Below are 20,215 nucleotides of genomic sequence, written 5' to 3'. Positions count from 1 at the left end.
CCAGTTGAGGTGGGCATCTGTTTGGGCATCTGGTAAAGGATGCCCCCTGGACGCCTCCCTTTGGGAGGTGTTCCAGGCACGTCCAGCTGGGAAGAGGCCCAGAGGAAGACCCAGGACTGTGTGGAGAGATGATATCTGGCCTGGGAACGCCTGGGGGTCCCCCAGTCAGAGCTGGATGTGGCCCGGGAAATGGAAGTCTGGGGCCCCCCGCTGGAGCTGTTGCCCCCCGCGACCCGACCCCGGATAAGCGGCTGAAGATGAGATGAGATTTATAATCTCTTTTTTTACTAACCCATAGCTTTAGCGTACTAACCCATAGCATATATTTTATTATATTTTTATCTCATTGCTGCACTACGTTGTCCGTCCATTATTGTACTGTCTTCCGTCATGCACCGACCGCGAGTCAAATTCCATGTATGTCTGACATATGATGGCAATAAAAATTTCCTGATTCCTGATTCCTGATGTTCAGTGTTGCCATTTTAACACTGTTTAAGAGTTAATTTTGACTCTTATATAGTTGAAATTTAGCAATACTCACCAGTGGGTATTGAGTTAAATTGACTCTGTGAGATTCACTTTTAACTCTAAGCTGGTGTTTATATTGTCCCAATCTTGTCAGTGTTAAATCAACACTCAACGAAGAGTTAACAATTTAATAAGAGTCAAAATAAATCTGCTCAGTGTGCAGACCATGACCATCATCTTTAGAGTGGACTGAATGTACCAGGAGGATGAAAATTAAAAAAAAAAAAAATGTAATAACAAATCTTAATTATATTTTCAAATATTTAAAGTTTTTTCATTTTTTACTTATATATCCAGATATATTTTTCATCTTGGCTTGACTTTTGATGCAAACAGAATTCTCTCTCATGTCGGCATTTAAGCTCCATGTGTAAACAGTGGAGTGTGCAGCATTCATGAATAGGGTGACCGATTATTTCATAGCGCTTCCTAAATGAAAAAAATAAAACTGAATTACCATAAGTTCCAAATTGTACGTAATTTCCCTTATTGGAAACGTAGACTCAATACTTGGTTCACTCATTATGTCTGTGCTCTGAAACAATAAGCTCATACGTTATAGTTTTCCCTCTAGTATTCCTTCCCTCTTTAAGCACTGATGCAAATGATTCAGATACCTACCTTCTGCTCTCTGCTTTCTGTATCTCTTTCTACAATATTAGATCTCTACTACTGACCTGTTGTAATTGAACCTCTCCATTGCACAATACAGGTTTTTAATTAGAAAGGCTAATTTTGCTCGAAGGCATGTTAAATTCATTTCACAAAGACACATTATTTATGAGAATGGTGTGGGTTCTTATTAAACTGAAGCCTTCCAAGAAGCATTCTGCTTATCTATTCAGCTGTGTGTCTATTGGTAGCAGCAATACTGATTGTGATAGATGGAGAATACTTTGGAGGCACAACAAATAACAAACTGTCAACGGCTTTCAACACGCTTCTCACTATTGGTTTTAAGTTAATACAGTGTCCCTTTTTAACCAATAACTGCAATTATTTCTTGTGTTTGTTATAGGCACAACAAGTGTCATGATAATTTAATGTTTCTTTTAATAAATCACCAACTGAAAGCGGTCTGGACTCCCAGATATTTATTAGGGTCCGACTATACAGACTGGAGGCAAAATGAAGAATTAAAATTCAATGAATCTTCACATGTTCATTAAGCTATAAATCTATTATATTCACTTGCTGCCTGATGTTCTTGTGTCCCTCTAGGCCCTGGCCATGGGTATGATGACAGAGTACTACCATTACATTTTTACTACCCTGGTGAGTACATTGGCACTTCTTTTTTTTTCACGTTGACTAACATAATTACAAATACTTATGTTGTCACTTTTTGTGCAGCAGTATCTCCGTTATTTCGGTTCGTTTGTTTTTGCAGTTTTTTTTGCAGTGCTCCTTGTCAGGTAAAAACCCTGCTAGTCTAAGTGAGAATACAATTCATAATGACTCAACCTAGAGACAATCATGCTATTATTTTTTTCTTGTTTGTGAAGCATCATGAACCTGAACTACAACTTCAATATGTGCTAATAAAAATAAAATATAAAAATAATAATAAAAATGTGACTCATTTTGATTCAGATGGTTATAAATATACATTATTTTTAAATGATCACTTTTGAAAGATGTTTTTTCAATCCCTCAGTAACCTTCCCAGCCGAGGTGGCTTTCCACAACCCTGAGTGTAGTAAACAAACACAGTTGGATACATTTTATTCTGACTCAGCCAGCAAATTAAGTTCTCCAAAGTTCTTTGATCTAGCCACTGCAGAGACTGCTTGCTCTGTTGCAGATGAACAGCCGCGCATCTTTACTGAGCCCAGAGAAGACTGAATGCTCAGATAATAGCCCTGAGCAGATGAGACCGTCTCCCATTCGGTCCATTATAGCTAACAAATAAATGGCATGCTGTGTTGTTTGGAGCACATTGGGGGGGGGGGAGGGGTGGGTGTCTGAGTGGAAGGTGGAAGAAAACTGACCAAAAAAAAACAGTTACCAGTGCACGGGTGTGTCATTGGGAAGGAAAGAAAACAATGATTATAGGCCTCTGTCGGTACCATGCTGCCGCTTGTCGGGGTGGAAACAAGCCGACGTCAACATCCGCCAGTGTTTGGCCAGTCGGAGGCCGCTGTGCCGGCCAAAGCTCCCGTATGCTGGTACCGAGCCATGCATCCGGCTTTAGGAACCGGACGGCAAACATTGACCGTGGCAAGCTCATCCTGCGTCCATCGCCTGCTGTTGTTCTGTCAACTGTGTTGTTGCATCCCAAAGACATCTGCCTGGTGAGGTGCCAGACGTGCTGCACGCAGGACGATTGGGTTGTCCTTTCACTCCCACATGATAGATGGCAGTCCACCAAAAGCATGCCTGTAACCTTGAAAACATTGACCTCATCGGCGCTGCTGCCTCAGCATGAGATAAAACAGCGAAGCCTTCTGCAATTACTCGCTAAAGCTGCCGCTCAAATGTCTGATCTTGATCATTGAGGACAGGTGAACGCAAAGAGGATGAATTCATTATTTTTGCAACTCAAACACATTTGGACTTTCATCTTTATGCATTCAGGACCTTTTTGCCCTCGACATGGAGCCGTATCGTTACAGCGGAGTCAACATGACTGGGTTTCGCATACTGAACACAGAAAACTCTCAGGTGTCGTCAATCATTGAGAAGTGGTCAATGGAGCGGCTACAAGCACCACCCAAACCGGACTCGGGCCTGCTGGATGGATTCATGACGGTAGGCGGAAACTGTTTTATGCTGCTTACGTAATGCAAATGTTATGCTGTGTAAGCAAAAGACACGTTTATAGCTGCGATTCATTCTGGTGCGATTCAAATGGCCGAATCAATCAGAAACCATAGGAACTGCAGCAGCACCTGTGGTGGGTTGATATACAGGCACTTACGTGTACAGAAAGGATCTCCATGAAGCAATGCGACCGTGACTGTAAAATGAAAATATGAATAAATGAGCACAAGATGTCAATCAAAAACAGCCATGGTAGAGGTGTGTGTGGGGGGGGGGGGGTCGGGCACCGGAGCAGCATGAACGCCCTCTCCGCGTGTTGCTTGTGGGGCTGGTGCTCATGGGTCTAAATGCCCCGTAATGAGGCAGTGTGAATGGTAATAGCCGTTTATCTACCCTCCTGCCTCTCACAACTCTCCTCCGGGAGCGTGGCCAAAATATGACAATCTGTCAGTGTTCATGCAGGGAGAGAGAGGGAACAAATTGGATGGGAAATTATGGCCTTGGATTTTTAGGATGGCATCCAAAGAATTGTGTGATAAGGTGAATTGAAAGTGAAAAAGGGAATGGGGTTCTTCACGGACATTCAAGGTCCCTCTCTGGGTGTTGTTGTTGTAAACGGTGAATTTACTGCACCTGCCTCGTATCGCCCTTCCTTGCAAACAACCAGCTTTTGTTACTTCTGCCTTCTAAGACGGTGTATCAGTAATGTCAGTAATTAAATTATTGTCTTTTCATCTAAGACTTAAGTCACAGCCTCAACACACATTATATAAACATACAGAGAAAAGTGCTGTAAATTTAGAAATATGGTATTCATCTCCCTCAAGCGTAAGTGTATTATTGTTCTCATATGTCAAACCCAAGCAAAGCAGTTACTGTATACATGCACTAAGATTAATGCACAAAGCGGTTAAATAACTTGATACTTTTTTCCTCCGCAGGAAATTGTATTAGTGGGGACTGTTGAATTGATCTATTAGCATTGCATTAATCATTTTGTCAGATCCTTTACTACATATTGACATATCTCTCTGGACTAGAACCACCGTTAAATAATTAATAATGCGTCCAAAGGCTACTGCAAGCCTGATAAAGTACTTCATTAGAGTGCTATTTTTATAAACCCCAGCTTTGATGTACTTTATTCTTTAGCGTGAGAGGATTTCTTAAAACGCGTCGATGGAAAAACACCAGAACCGATATTAAAATATTTTATTGGCATATTAATGTATTGATAGCAATCCGTTCTGCCGCTGAATTTCCCAAATAGCGCATACCTGCATTTTAAAAGTATGGATTAGGGTAATAATCAGCTTTCCTTCGAGTCAAATGCATTTATTTAATTAAGAGATCTGCCTGATATGTATGCTACTGCGGTCGCTGCTGAAAAGCCACCTTGAAGGGTACCATTAAATCAAAGTGGCCTGCAGCGGCCCGTTGGTGACCTTCCCCCCCCGCGACCTTCCTTCCAGCCTTTCATTTCCCGTCTCTCTCACCTTTTTCTCATTCTCTCCCACACAGAAGCCTTGCTGGGCACCGGGCTTGTTTGTGCTCGGTGACCAGGCAACAGTTTTGTAGCAATGGTTACCAGGACAACGCCATCCATGTCACCTTGTGATTTCATGAAGGATTGATTGACTGAGATGGGAGGAGGAGGAGGAGGAGGAGGAGGAGGAGGAGGAGGAGGAGGGTTAGGGTGGGAGGGTGGGAGGGGGGGGGGGGAGGGGAAGGTGAGATATGGCAGCAACAGGAGGGGATTGGACGAGGATGCAGGGAGCGAGGCGGGGAGGCGGGGGCGGCGCGGTTACAAGCGTCGAGAGGTGCATGCGATGTTTTATCACGCCACTTGGCTGGCGTTAATGCTTGGTAGTGTGTAATCACTGTGACACTCTGAAGCTCGGCCGGGGCCCAGTGTTACCTCTCAGGGTGGGATGCATAATGCGAAGCCCCTCCTCGCACTCACACTCGTGCGTGGGAACGGGCGTTGGTTTATGACAACGTTTTAATAATAACCTGTATCTATCTCTACTTGAATTAACAGCAGTTATAGACCCACAACCTGTTTAATGATAGATAGATAAATAGATAGATAGATAGATAGGTGGATAGATAATCAGATTATTTTGTCCCATCTGTGGATAATTGTGGCCTCCAGCTAATGAGCTATTTGGTTTAAATGTGTTTTTTGGTTGCATTTTCCATTCTTTTAAATTCACTGAGCTAAGTATGTACTAGGATTTAATTGAGCAAAAGGGAGAAAAAAATAGTTTCCCAGTCGTACGCCTTGAAAAGGCTTTAGGGACAGATATTTTTTACATCTGCATCATTTCATTTATGTCTACATTTTATTGAGCTATAATTACCACAACAGAGGGCGGAATGTTCTACTTTGTCAACACTGCAATTCTGGTGTAATAGCTCGTAATAATGACTCTCTTTTTAGTAGAGAGCCATTATTTGGGTAATATGTTCAACATGATAGGGTTACTGCTTTAGTTGGCATGGGACACTTCTAAAAGCATTCTAGCACAAACTAGACCAAGTATCAACAAAACAGACTCACGGATACTAAAGATACTGACAAAACAAAAAATCATCTTCAAATGTGACATTTTCTTTTAGTTATTGCTGAGGTATCCTTAACCCTCGTATCGCATCTTTTGTTACTGTGTTTTCGTGTATTTTGGGAGTTTTAATTCAACACAATCAAACAATCTTAGGTTAAAATACTCACCGGATGTTTACTTCATCCCAATTAGAAGCAATATAAACAGCAAATATGGTTAATATTGGGGAGCTCTGCCCTGCTTCTCCTCATTGTTCCCGACATGGTCAGCTTCTTCTATAGGAGCTGCTGTGATGTCACACGTGGTGTTGTGTCCACTTGTGTCCGTGAGACATGTCCAGGACCACTCCCATCCCTTGATTTATATCAGGGCATCCTCCATCAATTTTCCAGTGGAGACTGCTGGTGTACAGGAACTACAATTTCCACACTTTTTTTGTGTGTGTAATATAAATGTGTAGGGGATGTGGGGGGAGGAGGGAGGGGGGGGGGGTTACAGGTGTGGTCGATGAAAATGTGGTCTGATATATGTTCTCTGCAGAAAAGGATCCGAGGCCAATAAGTCTGAGTTTGAAAAATAATGGATAGTATTATTTTGGTTTTTATTTAAAAAAAAATATTGACAGATCCCTTCATGTGGCACGTGAGACAAAATCCAGAGTGTGTGTGTGTTCATATACATAAAGGCGACATCGTATCAATGATTCAGTTGTCTTTTCCTCTCTCAATCATCATCATCATCATCATCAACAGTGTGTGTGATTGACCTATAAACGCGAACATTGTAAACAATTGCAATTCTATCCAGAGGTTTTTCATGATATTATATAAATATTTGGGTGGATTTTTCTCTTAGTATTACGAAAGAAAAAGAGTGCTTATTGCGAACGGACAGTATGTTTTATATACATATATATATACCATATTCAATGTTCATACATCGTGAATACGTGATGCTGCGTTCGCTGGAGGAGAGAAGAGATGCTCGGCTGGACGGACGGACGTGACAAAGGGAGAGAACAGATACCTCGCTGAATTAACAAGCTCTGCCGGGAGTGGAGTGGGAGCCACCCACACAGCACGTAGAGTAGAGGAATCTGCTAAGTGGCAGCCACCGTCGGGTTAGAAGGTGTTTCAACGCGCATGTTTACATACAAGCGTGTGTTTTGTTTTGTGCTGCATGTAAGTGTGATGCACATACTGTAGGGTGATTCGGCTCCCGGGCGTTTAGTTGGAGACTTGGCAAATAAATCCATAATTGGAAGTAAACGTAGTAGCATAGTGCGGCAGATTCTTCCCACTCACTGTCAAACTGGTCCATGGTACATTTTAGCACCTTTTAGCTGACTATTAAAGTACTGTATGTGTCCCGAGAGCTCCCACTCATCGCACGTCTCGCTCATTTTTCATTTGCAGAATAGTATTATTTGTTCTCATTTTACGCTTTAGTTGGGTGTTAATGCAAACCTGCTCTCCCAGTGCTTTGACAGCACATATTTCTTGGAGACCACGTCGAATGGCACGAAGCTGGGATTTTGCATGTGCTATAAAAAAGCGAACAGACTGCAGATCACACAGGTTCACAGGTTGGTTGCATCCATTAAAGCGATGCGATCTCCCTCCCTCTGATCCCAGTTGGCAGAAGAGAGGGGCCTTTTAGAGACCTCCACTGTTAAGAGCAGACACTCGATGCCCTGTGCCGGGCACCACCAGCTGGCCTCGGCACAGAATCAACATTATTTACACCGTTTGCTCCAGAGACACCATGTGTGAGCGCGAAACCGGCCGCGGCAGACAGATAGAGATACGGAACTCAGAAAAAAATTTTTTTTATTTTTTTTTGCTTGATCAAACACATTTTACTTCAACGCCTTGTTTGTTCATCGTCTTAAAAGAAAAGAAGCTACAAAGAAAGATGGGAGGCGAGGGGGGGGAATAAAATCAGTACAAGACAATTAAACAAGCAGACACATGACCGAACTGATACCTGACAGCGTCCTTTGAATTGCAGGAGCTTTGCTACTCTGGGAATTCTAATGAAGTGCGTGTAGCTGATGAAGGGAGGGGGGGAAAGAAATGCTCCAGCTTCTCTAGCTAAATGTTACTGGAGGTTGATTCAATATGAGAAAAAGAGGATCATTTTAAACATCTACTTAATCCGATTTAGGTCAGGCCGAGTGGTCCTAATTGGGGTGGACTCTGAAGTCAACAGTCTCATTAAGGCTCTGGTGGGACACCTCTGCCCAGAGCATTCTCGACCCCTTTGGCCACACTTATTAAAATAGTTAGGCATGTATCACATTGGATGTGTACCGTCTGTACTTACACTTGTGCAAGTAATGACAAACTGGTAACAGAGAAAACAGACACTCTCAGTATGGTTAGTGGATCAATGTACACGGGCACTCATTAATACGTCAACTATGTACCTCGCCTGTGAAATTCCTCCCAAGGAGCAGCTCAGTGAGTCGAGCCAGAGCAGGAGGGGTGACAAGGGGGGGGGGGAGGGCGGAGCGCTGCTGCGATTCCAAACCAAAGAGGGCAAGGAGAATAAACAATGCAGCGTTGAGTCCTTTTCCGTTACCTATAAGATAAATAATCTCTGTGTGGATTGAATGGTATGGTAGATTTTTCATGTAGGCACAGCGACCCATACCAACACACACAAAACCCTCCGCACCCACAGAATAAATAAGTGGCAGGCAAAAAGCAAAACACTTACCTGCCAAAGTGGAGAAGCTGTAATTGCTAGGACATTTTTTTTTAATGCTAAAAGGGCTCCGTTGCCCGAAGAGCCTTAAACATTATGGAAGTGATGGAGAGATTGCCATGAAACTCTTCACACACAGTCATGGTCACTGAAAGGCACGGTGGGTGATACACTGACTCACCATGACATTAAGATGTGTGGTTTATGCAGATATTGATGGGATAATCATGACATTTTATTTGGGCATTCATGCCCCTCTGAGAATGAAATGTAATAACAATATCATCAAGCAGCAGGTGCAAAGTTAAATGAGCAATTTAAATAATAAATAACCATATTTTTCTTTGGCTTTTCTCTCAGAATTAGACCTATTCGTCTAGGGATACATTTGGTCTGCAAAAGCAGCATCATTGTTTGGAGCAAACAGAAGAGGCGGCACGAGCCGTCTGTGCACGTTTGAACATGGTTCTCTTGTTCAGCTTTGCAAACAACATTTTGCACTGTTTTGAAAAGGCCTCCTGTCCTTCTCCAAGTTGAATTACACTACTACACAAAAGTCTAGAAACAAAAAGATCACAGACATTGATATAATGATTAGTATTTGATAATATCAGCGTCCATTAACCACCATCTAGAGTAAAACCATCAACGCGCTTTCAGATAAATCCCGCTCCATCAATGCATGTGTTGCCAGGAGATCTTCAACGGTCCTACTTTTCTGAAAAAAAAAAAAAGACTTTGCAACGAGGCTGCTCAGTTGCCTCCGCATGTGGAAATGCAATGTGAGAAAGGGATTAAGCCTCTGACACACAAAAATAGAAAGAATTACAGTTACTACACTGGCAAAGCTCTACATTTATCCACACTGAGCAGCACTCAGTGAAATACTGTGCAAAGTAACCGGGGGGGGGCGGGAAAGGGAGACGGAAATTAATTCTGAAAGGTCACAACATCGGTAGGCAGGAAGAACGGCGAAGACGGCTGGAGTCTAAAAGTAATGGACAGAAAAAGAGATGGCGCCGTTCCTAAGCCACATTCACCCGGCGACTTTTCACCCCCACCAAGATGATCTGACTCTGCCTGCTTCCCCCTCCCTGCTGCGAGGCCTGAAACGGCCGTAATATACCCCATAAATCACACTTGTCACATTTCAGGGTTTTTCACCTTCTTGTGTTAACATTTTTGTCCTCGAAGTGAAAGTCTTCACATTTCTCAGTGATCTTTTATTCATTTTCTTGTCATTGCCCAAGGTCTTGAGCACCAATACCAGGAATGCACCACGTCACACATTACAATTGAATTGCGCAGTAATACTAAAACGATTTTTTTTAAATCACAACAATATCAAGACAATTTCGAAACCTCCGTTAAACGGTATGTTTCCTGATCTTAATAAAAGACGGCAGTGAATGCTATAAGTGAAAAGTATTCCTAAATATGCGCATGCAATTATTCCACCGGTGTCCATCCCCCTCATGAAAACATCTTTGACACCTTCACGTCACTTAGTGAGGCGTAGTTAAGGTGAGGGTTTGGCGTAGGCCTTTAGAGGAGAAAGTCTACTTGACAAATGACACATTTAATTCCCTAAACATAATCAAGTTCAGAAAATCAGTAATGTATCTGACAGCAGGAATTGTCACTCGAGTGCTGCCACCGACTGCGCAGTGAAGCAGCGCGAATACATACAAACTATGGAATGGAATGAATAATTACCTCCTCCTTCCATCAAATCATGGAACCCCATGGGTCCGCCTATGATCTGAGGGCAAAGTGACTTCGGCTCCAAGAAAACAATGAGCTTCTCTCTCTCCCGCTGACACTGTCTCTCTGATGCTGATGGCAATGCTGTCAGCGTGAGTGTGCGTGTGTGTGCGTGTTGTCGGCCTGTGCCTGGCAGCTGCAGCCCAGTGATTCATGGTGAATAACAGGTCACTGCTAATCTCATTAGGGCTAATCAGATGTATATGATATGTATAAACAGTGGAGTTCTTCTGTACACGAGCAACCGCAATACCCGTCCATCTTCATACAGGAAGTGATGTGTGTGTGTGTGTGTGCGTGCGTGTGCGTGGGTTTAGGAGGATGCTGGGTGAGAGGCCGATGAACGGAGACGAGATGAGAAGAGAAAGGGAGATTACTTTTTTCAGGCTTTTTCACATTAGCGGTGGAATTATGGAAATATGCACATGCAGGTGGAGAGCTCGTGTGAATGCTGATGCAGTGAAAAATAATATACACGCAGACACACACACACACACACACACACACACACACACACACGTGTACACAACATCTCGTTCAGTACAGTTTGCAGTCCACCGTTTTCCAATTGAGGAAACTGCACATAACCATGACAAACGAGGCATGCCTCGGGGAGGATTTAGGTCCGTCACTATGCTGTGTGTGTGTGTGTGTGTGTGTGTGTGGTGCGCACCCATTTTGCTAATATGTTTCTGCATATGTGTGTTAATATCTGTATGTGTCTCACGTGTCATGTTTGTGAGAGAGGGAACATGCAGAGATGAACTAAGACATGGAGGGCGGCAAAGGGAGATGTCAGGGATGTCAGGAAGCCCACGTGAGTCATTAAGCGCAGGAAAAGGGCATCTGGCCTGGTACTTGCATTGAAGCAGAGGGACACAGTGTGGTTGCAGATGGTTATGTGGGAGTCTGAGGCACAGAGAGAATAAGAGAGAGGGAGGGAGCACCATGCTTGGCTCTGGAATAAATATCAACATCCCTCTTTGATTGTTTTTAAATTGAATGCAATCTGCCAGAGGTGTGAGCCATCATTTCACTACCCCCCCCCCCCCCCCCCCTTGTCCTCTTCTTCCGCTTGATGCCGCCTCTCTTTGTTTTCATCACAAAGGGGTTTTCAGGAATGTTCCGCTCCAAAGGCAAAGAGAAAAACTGGTCTTTGCCACAAAAATCAATCCGAAGTCAAAGATGGAGTCCAGGAATGGTTATGAGACGGAATAATTAATATAGCATTAATTTAAAATAAGAGGCACATTGAGGGTATTCTCAGTATTTCAGCCTTAGTGTAGAAACACGGCAACTGTGTTCAGCCAGATTTAAATAAAACTCTTTGCGCTACTGCTGATGAAGCGTTTCTATTTTGAGAACTCAATAATATGCTAATTTAATCATGCTTTGAGGCTTATTCTTGTTTAGAAAAAAAAAACAGTATACACTGTCTGATTAATCATAATTTTTGTTATCAGCCTTCAGTCACAGATCAATGTGTTGCAAAAAAATCCCTGCTGGATTTAATATTCAGGCAGTACTCTTTCAAACTATTTCTGTTTTTAGAGCTGTCTGATTTCTTTTGCCATAAGTCTTCATCCCAGAATATATTTTTACAGTCTTCACTGGAAAAAAAATGTTGTGCCTGATAAATGGAAATACTATTCAAGGTCAAACAAAAACAACAAATGGAAGATACCTTAATTTCATTTACAGCAAAAATCAGGAAGCACATACACAATTTAAATTGCATGAAATCAACCCTTCTCTAGTCAATGTAAAATAATTTCTAAGGTTGATTTGTGGAATACATTTACTGAAACTGTTTCAGTAAAATAGTTCAAATGAGCCTGTGCGTCTTTGGACGTGATAAACAGTGGATGAAAAAGTATTCCGATGCGGAGAACTTCTGCGTCCTCACTATTCAACAAAATATGTCAAAAATATTTCCTAATCGCCATTTGCCTTGAACGCCACCACGGCACCGCAGACCCACATCCACACACTGCCTGCACGGCCAGAGCAGATATGGCATTAGCTGTTCCCTTTCCCAGGGAAGCAGTGGGGATGAAAGAGTGCAGAGATGGGTCCCCCTTCCCCTCATCTGCTGCTGCCTTTGACGTCAGCTGCCACCAACTCCAAAAGCACCGGAGAGCCGGGGGGACGAGCTAAAAACTGACAATGTGCCCACCACAGCGCTCCCTCCCTTCTATCTTGATTTTTCTCTTCTCTGGCTGTTGGAAGTAAGATTTATTACTTTAATTGACCTGCCACGATAAATATAGGTTTGGTATATTGTACGTGGAGAATAATTTCTTCCCTTGCCAGGCTTCCTGCTCTCATTTTCACCCGTGCATGGAGGGCATGGACGCTCCACTGCGCCTATACACACAACATAGGGAACTGATATGAGCGGAACAGCAGCTCGCTGGTCTCCTGCGGTGCGACGCGCCGCGCCGAGGCCGCCCTCTCCTCATTCTCCCTGACAGCCGGCACATTCACAAAGACCCTATAGCTGCAGTTACTTTGTGGTCTCAAAACCATTTTTCATACTCCCTTCACAGGTCGGTCATCCAGGACTTGTCAAATAAGATCACCGCAGTGTATTTCAGGCTGTGTGGGACCATGGAAAGGGGATCTAGGCTAAGCTGCGATGCTTTTGACTTGGAGAAATGCTAGTGTCTGAAACTGTGAGGACAGACGATATGGAAGGTATTCCATTTCATCTGAGAGTGGAGATAGACCTCGGCCTCTCACGGTCACAGGGAAACGCTTTAGCTCCAGCATTCACACCCTTTGATGGAGTATAGCAGGGGCTGCGTGGATGGCTATCTGAGGTGCTTTTAAATCCAGCGTGCTGAATACCTTGCGCGTTTCTCCAAGTCGACCAGTCAGAGTTTTCCCATTGGCACTGGTGCCAGTTTTTTTTTTTCTCCATTCCCCCTCCTTGAAAAAAAAAAGAAAGAAAAAAAAACCGCACACCCATCAGGAACCATTAGTCCTCACAGTGACAGGCCGGCCTTCCATCGAGAGACTCTCCGTGGCAGAGCTTTCTCATTGCCTCCAGACAGTGGCCCGGGTGTTTTCCCTAACAGGCCCAGACACAGTGTCATTTGTGTGTACGGCATTTCACCGCTGGGAATACTTTCAATTCACGTCCTCTGGTCGGCACCCGAGACTTCGCGCGGCTCCTTGTGTTCCTCCGCGGGTTGACAAACAGATCGAAATGAAGCTCGCGCGTCCCGATGTATTGGCGGGTGTTGCGAAAAATGTCTAATTGAATTACCTCCCTGTCCGCAGACGGATGCGGCGCTGATGTACGACGCCGTGCACGTGGTGGCGGTGGCGGTGCAGCAATCTCAGCAGATCACGGTCAGCTCTCTGCAGTGCAACCGCCACAAGCCGTGGCGCTTCGGGGGAGGCTTCATCAACCTCATCAAAGAGGTACAAGGCCACCTGTGCTGCCGACGAGCAGCCCCGTTTAGACCTCTGACCTGTGGAATCTGCTGAACATTGTGGCTCGGACGTGTCATATGGAACAGTGGAGTCACGTGAACGCAAGCACGTCCTCTGTGAAACACCGGTGGCGTTTCCAGTGGACCCGAGATGCACATTTTGCATATTTGTCTTTCTCTGGTCACAATCCATACAAACAAAGCATTCCACGTTGCATTTTTGGGGGATCTATTTTCAGAAAGGGAATGTAATATGCATAACTATTTCTTCATTGGATGTGTTAGCTTTAGCTACAGTAGCTCAGAATGGCCCGATGTGTTGCACGCGTGGTGTAGATGGATAGTTCTCCAAACACAAGACGGCCTCGGAGCGAAGCGAACTGCGACTGCCGACGGTCGCGGCTCCCATTACCACAGCGAAGCGAAGCTCCGTTTATACTCGCGTTCGGAGCACGCCGCCGACCACTCGCAAGCTCCCAGCACGGACTGTATGCAGAGAGCTTTCTTCCTCCCAAATGAAAACCGAATGAACTGTGAGGATTGCAAAAAGACAACCAGCGCAAACCACAGATAGGCCTTGAGCTGTCAAGACCCAAGACCCAAACAAAACCTCCACCATAATGATTACCTGTTAATTCATATCTCCTCTTCGTCTTATTAAAGGCACGTGTTACGTGCATTAGAAAGAAAGAAAGAAAGAAAGGTTGAAAACCCTGTAAACAATTTGATTTGGCTGGATGAATATATACTCGAGTGAAAATGTTAGACATCTCGAGTTTCTAAAGCGTGTCAAATTGCGTAGAGAGTTTTGTATAATCCCCACCATGTGATTAAATTCAGAGGTAATTATGTCATTTTCCGACCTCTGCTTCGCTGCGGCAAGTTCTAAACTAAGCTTGAGACGGCAGCAAATCTTACACACTCTCCAAGGTCTGATGCTTATTTTTAGCGCCCAAAATAATCATTCGGAATGTCTTTTAAATAGCCGCAATAAACACATTATTCACAGCAACTACATTTTCTTTTGTGATGTTTCACTCGCCCCCCCGTCTCCCATGCATATCTCCGCCCGTGTTTATATCAAAGCCTCTGTGTGGCTCCTCCACCGTGGTCCGGGTCAGCCATTTGCTTTGTTCTACCAGGCTCTCTCATTCTGTGGATGGTATCATTGCAGGTAATTTTCAGATTGAGCTATTGTAGCGGCTGGCGCTCTCTCCTCACTCCCGTGCCTGCTATCGCTCTCCACGCCCGTCTGTTCCTCCAATGGCTTTGAAGTGAAACTTCAAGCACAATGAACCGCATACATAATGAGCACTTACCTGTCAAAACTGCTTTTATTCCGGCTGCTTTATTGTCTGTTGTTGTGTTTTTGGGATAGACAGCGAGGGGAGACAAAATTCCTAATTGGGAAGGGAAAAAGTTTCATGGGCAGCGGTTGGATTGATGCTGTCGAGAGAGAGAGACGATAACTTGAGGTTAATGGAATGACTGTGCTGAGGACTTTTGATTTATTAGCGGGGGGGGGGGCTTGTGTCCGCAGGCTCACTGGGACGGTTTGACGGGACGCGTTCTCTTCAACAAGAGCAATGGACTGAGGACGGATTTCGACCTGGATGTCATCAGTCTGAAGGAGGATGGGCTGGAAAAGGTGCGTCAGCGGAGTTGTTGCCGTGTGGCTTCTGAGTGTTAGATGGGGAGAGGGGGGGGTGGGGGGGCTGTCTGGCTTGATGCTTTAAGGCATTCGTTTTCCTGTCGTTGAACAAGGTGATATGAACTTGACACTGAATTGTTTCAACAGATTGGAACATGGGATCCTCCCAGCGGCCTGAACATGACGGAGTCTCACAAAAGCAAGACGTCTAACATCACCGACTCTCTGGCCAACAAATCCCTGCGTGTATCCACCATACTGGTAGACACTGACAAATGAAAACACAAGCAGCACAAACTCAGTCAACAAATGCACACAGAAAATAAATGCGTATGGGGGGGTGGGGAGGGGAGGGGGGGGTAAAAACAGCTTGAATTTCTTTTCATTCCTCCTTCCTTTTACACAGGAGGAGCCATATGTGATGTTCAAGAAGTCAGACAAGCCTCTGTATGGAAACGACCGCTTTGAAGGCTACTGCATCGACCTGCTGAGGGAGCTCTCTGGCATCCTGGGCTTCCACTACGAGGTGCGCTTGGTGGAGGATGGGAAGTACGGCGCCCTGGAGGAGACCACGGGCCAATGGAACGGCATGGTGCGCGAGCTGATTGACCACGTGAGTCGGGAGTGCGCATAACAAACAAGAAATACAACGTTTGCAGATGTACCAATAGTACATAGTACCTATTGTTTCAATAGAAGGATAGAAGGCATGATTCATAGGCATGAACAGCAGAAAAAAGAAAGAGCCCGACCTACACAAAAAAACAGAAAGTCTTGCAAGGTAAAAATAAATTGGCACTCTATGATGAAAAACATTTATCTTGTGAGGGTCATGGAAAAGTACCACCAAATGATTGTTATTCTTGAAGACACGTTGTCACGGAATAATGTAATCCTAAAATTGTTGCCTTAGTGACTGACTTTTGACACCACTTAGGAAGGATCAAGCAGATTACGTGTAATTTCCAGGCAAACTCAACCGCCTACCATCCGACCTAATGACCACTGCCACGCCCCCCCCCCCCCCCCTCCTCCTCTTTCACACGCCCACCCGCACAAACTCAACTGCTGTTATCTCGTTACAGAAAGCGGACCTGGCGGTGGCTCCTCTGGCAATAACCTATGTCAGGGAGAAGGTCATCGATTTCTCAAAGCCCTTCATGACGCTGGGGATAAGTATCCTGTACCGAAAGCCCAACGGCACCAACCCGGGGGTCTTCTCCTTCCTCAACCCCCTCTCCCCCGATATCTGGATGTATATTCTGCTGGCTTGCTTGGGTGTCAGTTGTGTGCTGTTTGTCATAGCCAGGTAACATGTCACGCCCCCCCCCCCCCCACCCACCTCCACAACCCCCCCCATCCCACATTTACCTTTCTTCTTCCTTCTTTCCTTCCAACCCCCTCGTTCTTCCACACGATTGTTGACATTTGCTCCCTCTGGGCTTCGAGCTGTTACATCGTGGCAAAAGCCCTCCAGCAAGAGGCGGTGCAGGCCTCTTTATTCTTAGATTACATCAACGTCTTGGTCTACGTTTAAAAGATGAATCCAAACATCATTTAAGGGATCACACCAGTGTTTTTACTGGTGGGCTTGTATTTGACATGACTGTTGAGCGTGTTTTAATGGATTGTTATTTTCGTAAAATATAAGTGTAGACTTATGATGCTAAAAAACAAATCTCAGATTTCAGAACCTCCCACCAGCTCCTGAACTCATCACCCGTATTATTTGTTTGAGTATCATTAATGTTAATGACATTTAGCAATGTTGCTAAATGTTTAAAAAAAAGACACTTAAAATCTTTAGTGAACCTGTTACAGCAAATCCAGCTGAAGCAAGGCAAATCACTGGTGTCTGATCAGGGTAATCTGACCCCTCAAGCAACAATACACGAGCATCACCAGCTGCAAAACCGGCCACCAATTATCACCAGTATCTGTTGTGGTGCAAATATACAGTGACAATACCTTCACACATCTTCCCTGAAACTCCAGACGCATGACAGATGTAGAAAGACGTGTGTTAATCCCAGGGCTCCTCTTCTTCTCGTTTCATTCTGAGAGGTTTGGGTTTAACTCACATTTCATCTGATGTTACCGGCACAATGATCACACGAGAGGAAAGCAGCAACTGTCACCTAAGTTAGTTCAGAATATGCAAATCGTACTCGTAGCCTGCTTGTTCCCACGGCTGGTCGGGGTAAGTGATTAGCATGCAATAATATTGATATTCCTAGTGGTGGTGGTGGTGGTCTCGGTAGTCCTATTCAATTATGATGCTCTTGTCCGCTTGCATGCATATCCCCCATTTTGTTGCACATGGTGGCAAATAATAGTGCTTGTTTTGCCCTTAACCGACCAAAAACATTCATCAAATCGTTTAAAGCTGAAGTACAGTGTTTTCTTCTTCAGTGCGCCGGGCTGGTTCTCTCATAATTGAAGTATTGATTTGCACAGCCACCGATTGATTGGTGAATCGCCCAAATGCAGAGTATATTATTTTCTTGAATAACCTGCTAATAGAGTGAGTTAAGTTGAGCTTATCAAGTAACACTAAAGACCTCAATCTCACCAGGGATTCACATCTTTGAACTGCGTGCCTCACACACAAACAAACAAAACATTTTTCAAATTCAACCTCCAGAGGATTAGATTGCAGTCAGTGGTCAAGCTGTAAGTTACGTCATTCCTCTGTTTATTAGGAATATATAATATTCTCTCATATTGCAAATCCCTTTCTAGTGTCCAATACTATGGACTATGTAATTGCAGGATCTCACAGCTTTTGCAAGTCAAAACCCCAAACAGCTATGATCTTAACCTCCTGAAAACACCCTCTTTACTTGGCCTGAGAGAAGGAAAAAAGAAAATCAGTATAACGTCAGTCAGGGTAATTGATTCCAACAGAGAGTTAATGGAGGGAGCGCTCTGTGTTATTGAGGGCGGGGACGGACAAAGGAGAAGAAGAACGAGGGGGGGGGGGGGGGAATCTTTTTAGAATTCTGCTTGCAATAGGACATGTCCCTCGTGCCCGGTGTGAGGAGGTGACCTTACGTCCGCGCCTTCCACGTCCCCTTTCTTCCTGGCGATCGGTGTGCAGAACACGGCCTGCAGGAATACGGGCCGGCGGCAGGCAAAAGGTCACACGGAGGCGCCATCGGTGGGGTTGCATACAGAATACACATGTAGACACTGAGAAGGACGAGCGCAATCCAATCACGAGCCTGTTGGATAGATTTACACGGATTTACATCAACTCACCTGCGGCACATATCGGATGTTATACCACTAATTGGCCTCGGAGTGCAGCTCAACGTTACATATGATGTCTGTGTACAGCAGTGGGAATAAATCCCCTCTCAAAATATTGGACTGAGATGGATTTAGTTTTGCAAATGCAAATACACAGTTGCTACCACGGACAAATGCACACCCACACAGCTAGAGGCACATGCGCAAACATTCATGCGCCAGCGGCTGGATACACAGTAGCATGAAACAATGCACAAATACAAACACATTTCTGCAAAGCTCCAAAAAAGAAATTGTGCCCTTCCAGTTGTTTTTGGTTCCCAAGGAGACCAAGATCATTGACATGCCGATATATCCAACCATGGTCAATCGCGACCATGTCAAAGTAGATGATTCTCAAAGGGGGACGCCACAGAACGTATCTTTAAAACAGGTAAAAAAAAAAAATATGAGAAAGATGTTGCCGTATCCACAATGCCTGTGAGATGTGCCTGGTAATTTGGCTGCTGCAGAAACCGAGCCAATGACATGCCTCTCTGTGGAAAGCGTGCGCTGCCATAAAAACGTGTGTGTTTGATGATGGTAAGACGCCACATTCACATATGTCCTCACACGTCTCTCAAAAGCAGGGCTGACAAATGACGTCGTATTTCTGTCCGGCCCCGAAACCTCCGAGACTCGGTCCACGGGCTCATTAGCATGCCGCGTGGTGTGTGTGTGCGCGGGGGGAGGGGGGCGGGGGGAGTGATAAACAGCATTACCTGATGGGCTCCTCAACTTAGCATCAGCAATGTTCCCGCTAACACCGGCTCCAGCACACACTCAATCAGTCCCTGATGCTTAACACTAACCCAATCACCCTCCGCTAATACCGTGCCACTTCTGCTTAGGATAATAAATGAGAAATGTCCACAACTGACCTGAAGACGCTGACAATCAGCCAAAGCGAGGGGGGGGGGGGGGTGGAGAGGGGGGAGCGTGTTCTTAGTGGAAGCAAGGCGATCGTGCGATGATGTACAATGGTGCAGGATTTTGGGGAGGGGGGGGGGGGCGGAAGAGATTAAGTTGTGAGCGGAGAGTGGTAACAGGGCCGCATGTTGAGAAACCAAACGGAAGACCACGAGCCCCGCGGTCACGGAGAGGACGTCGCATCCGCAGAGCAGCAGCAGAAACTGCAGTTGCTCGGGGAAACGCATTAAACATCCCTGAGTCGGTGAATCCAAATGAGCGCTCGGAGATCCTCGCGCGGCGAGCGCAGTATCACCGGTGACACACTGTTATTCCAGCCTATTGATCTGTTCACACAATAAGCTGATGGCATTTGAATATGCCAATACGTTGATCCCGGCCTAAAGTCAGAATGATTCGCTCCGGTCAGTCGCTCTGACCCCAAGGCCACGAAACAGGATCCTTAAGTACTTACCTCCCCTTTGTTCCTGCTCACAATGTTCTAAATTGTACGTTTGCTGTTCTCTTTAATCTGCAACATTGAACACACTGTCATTGTCTCTGTGCTGACTGATCTGTCTCTGTGCTCT

General features: G+C 44.9%; 1 protein-coding gene across 2 annotated transcripts in view; it reads left to right on the top strand.

Moving 5' to 3' along the window:
- The window catches only part of LOC119194589 (glutamate receptor ionotropic, kainate 2-like), a 48,921-nt gene that overhangs the window by 20,192 nt on the left and 8,514 nt on the right, over positions 1 to 20,215 (top strand). For both annotated transcript variants that reach the window (XM_037448734.2, XM_037448733.2), the window contains exons 5-11: positions 1,753 to 1,806; positions 3,109 to 3,282; positions 13,620 to 13,763; positions 15,315 to 15,422; positions 15,573 to 15,686; positions 15,832 to 16,038; positions 16,511 to 16,734. In XM_037448734.2, the coding sequence (XP_037304631.1) occupies positions 1,753 to 1,806; positions 3,109 to 3,282; positions 13,620 to 13,763; positions 15,315 to 15,422; positions 15,573 to 15,686; positions 15,832 to 16,038; positions 16,511 to 16,734 (1,025 nt within the window). The remainder of the gene's footprint in view (positions 1 to 1,752; positions 1,807 to 3,108; positions 3,283 to 13,619; positions 13,764 to 15,314; positions 15,423 to 15,572; positions 15,687 to 15,831; positions 16,039 to 16,510; positions 16,735 to 20,215) is intronic.

This window comes from Pungitius pungitius, chromosome 20, assembly GCF_949316345.1.
Source record: "Pungitius pungitius chromosome 20, fPunPun2.1, whole genome shotgun sequence".
Taxonomy (NCBI): domain Eukaryota; kingdom Metazoa; phylum Chordata; class Actinopteri; order Perciformes; family Gasterosteidae; genus Pungitius; species Pungitius pungitius.
This window is presented reverse-complemented; position numbering and strand designations above follow the sequence as displayed.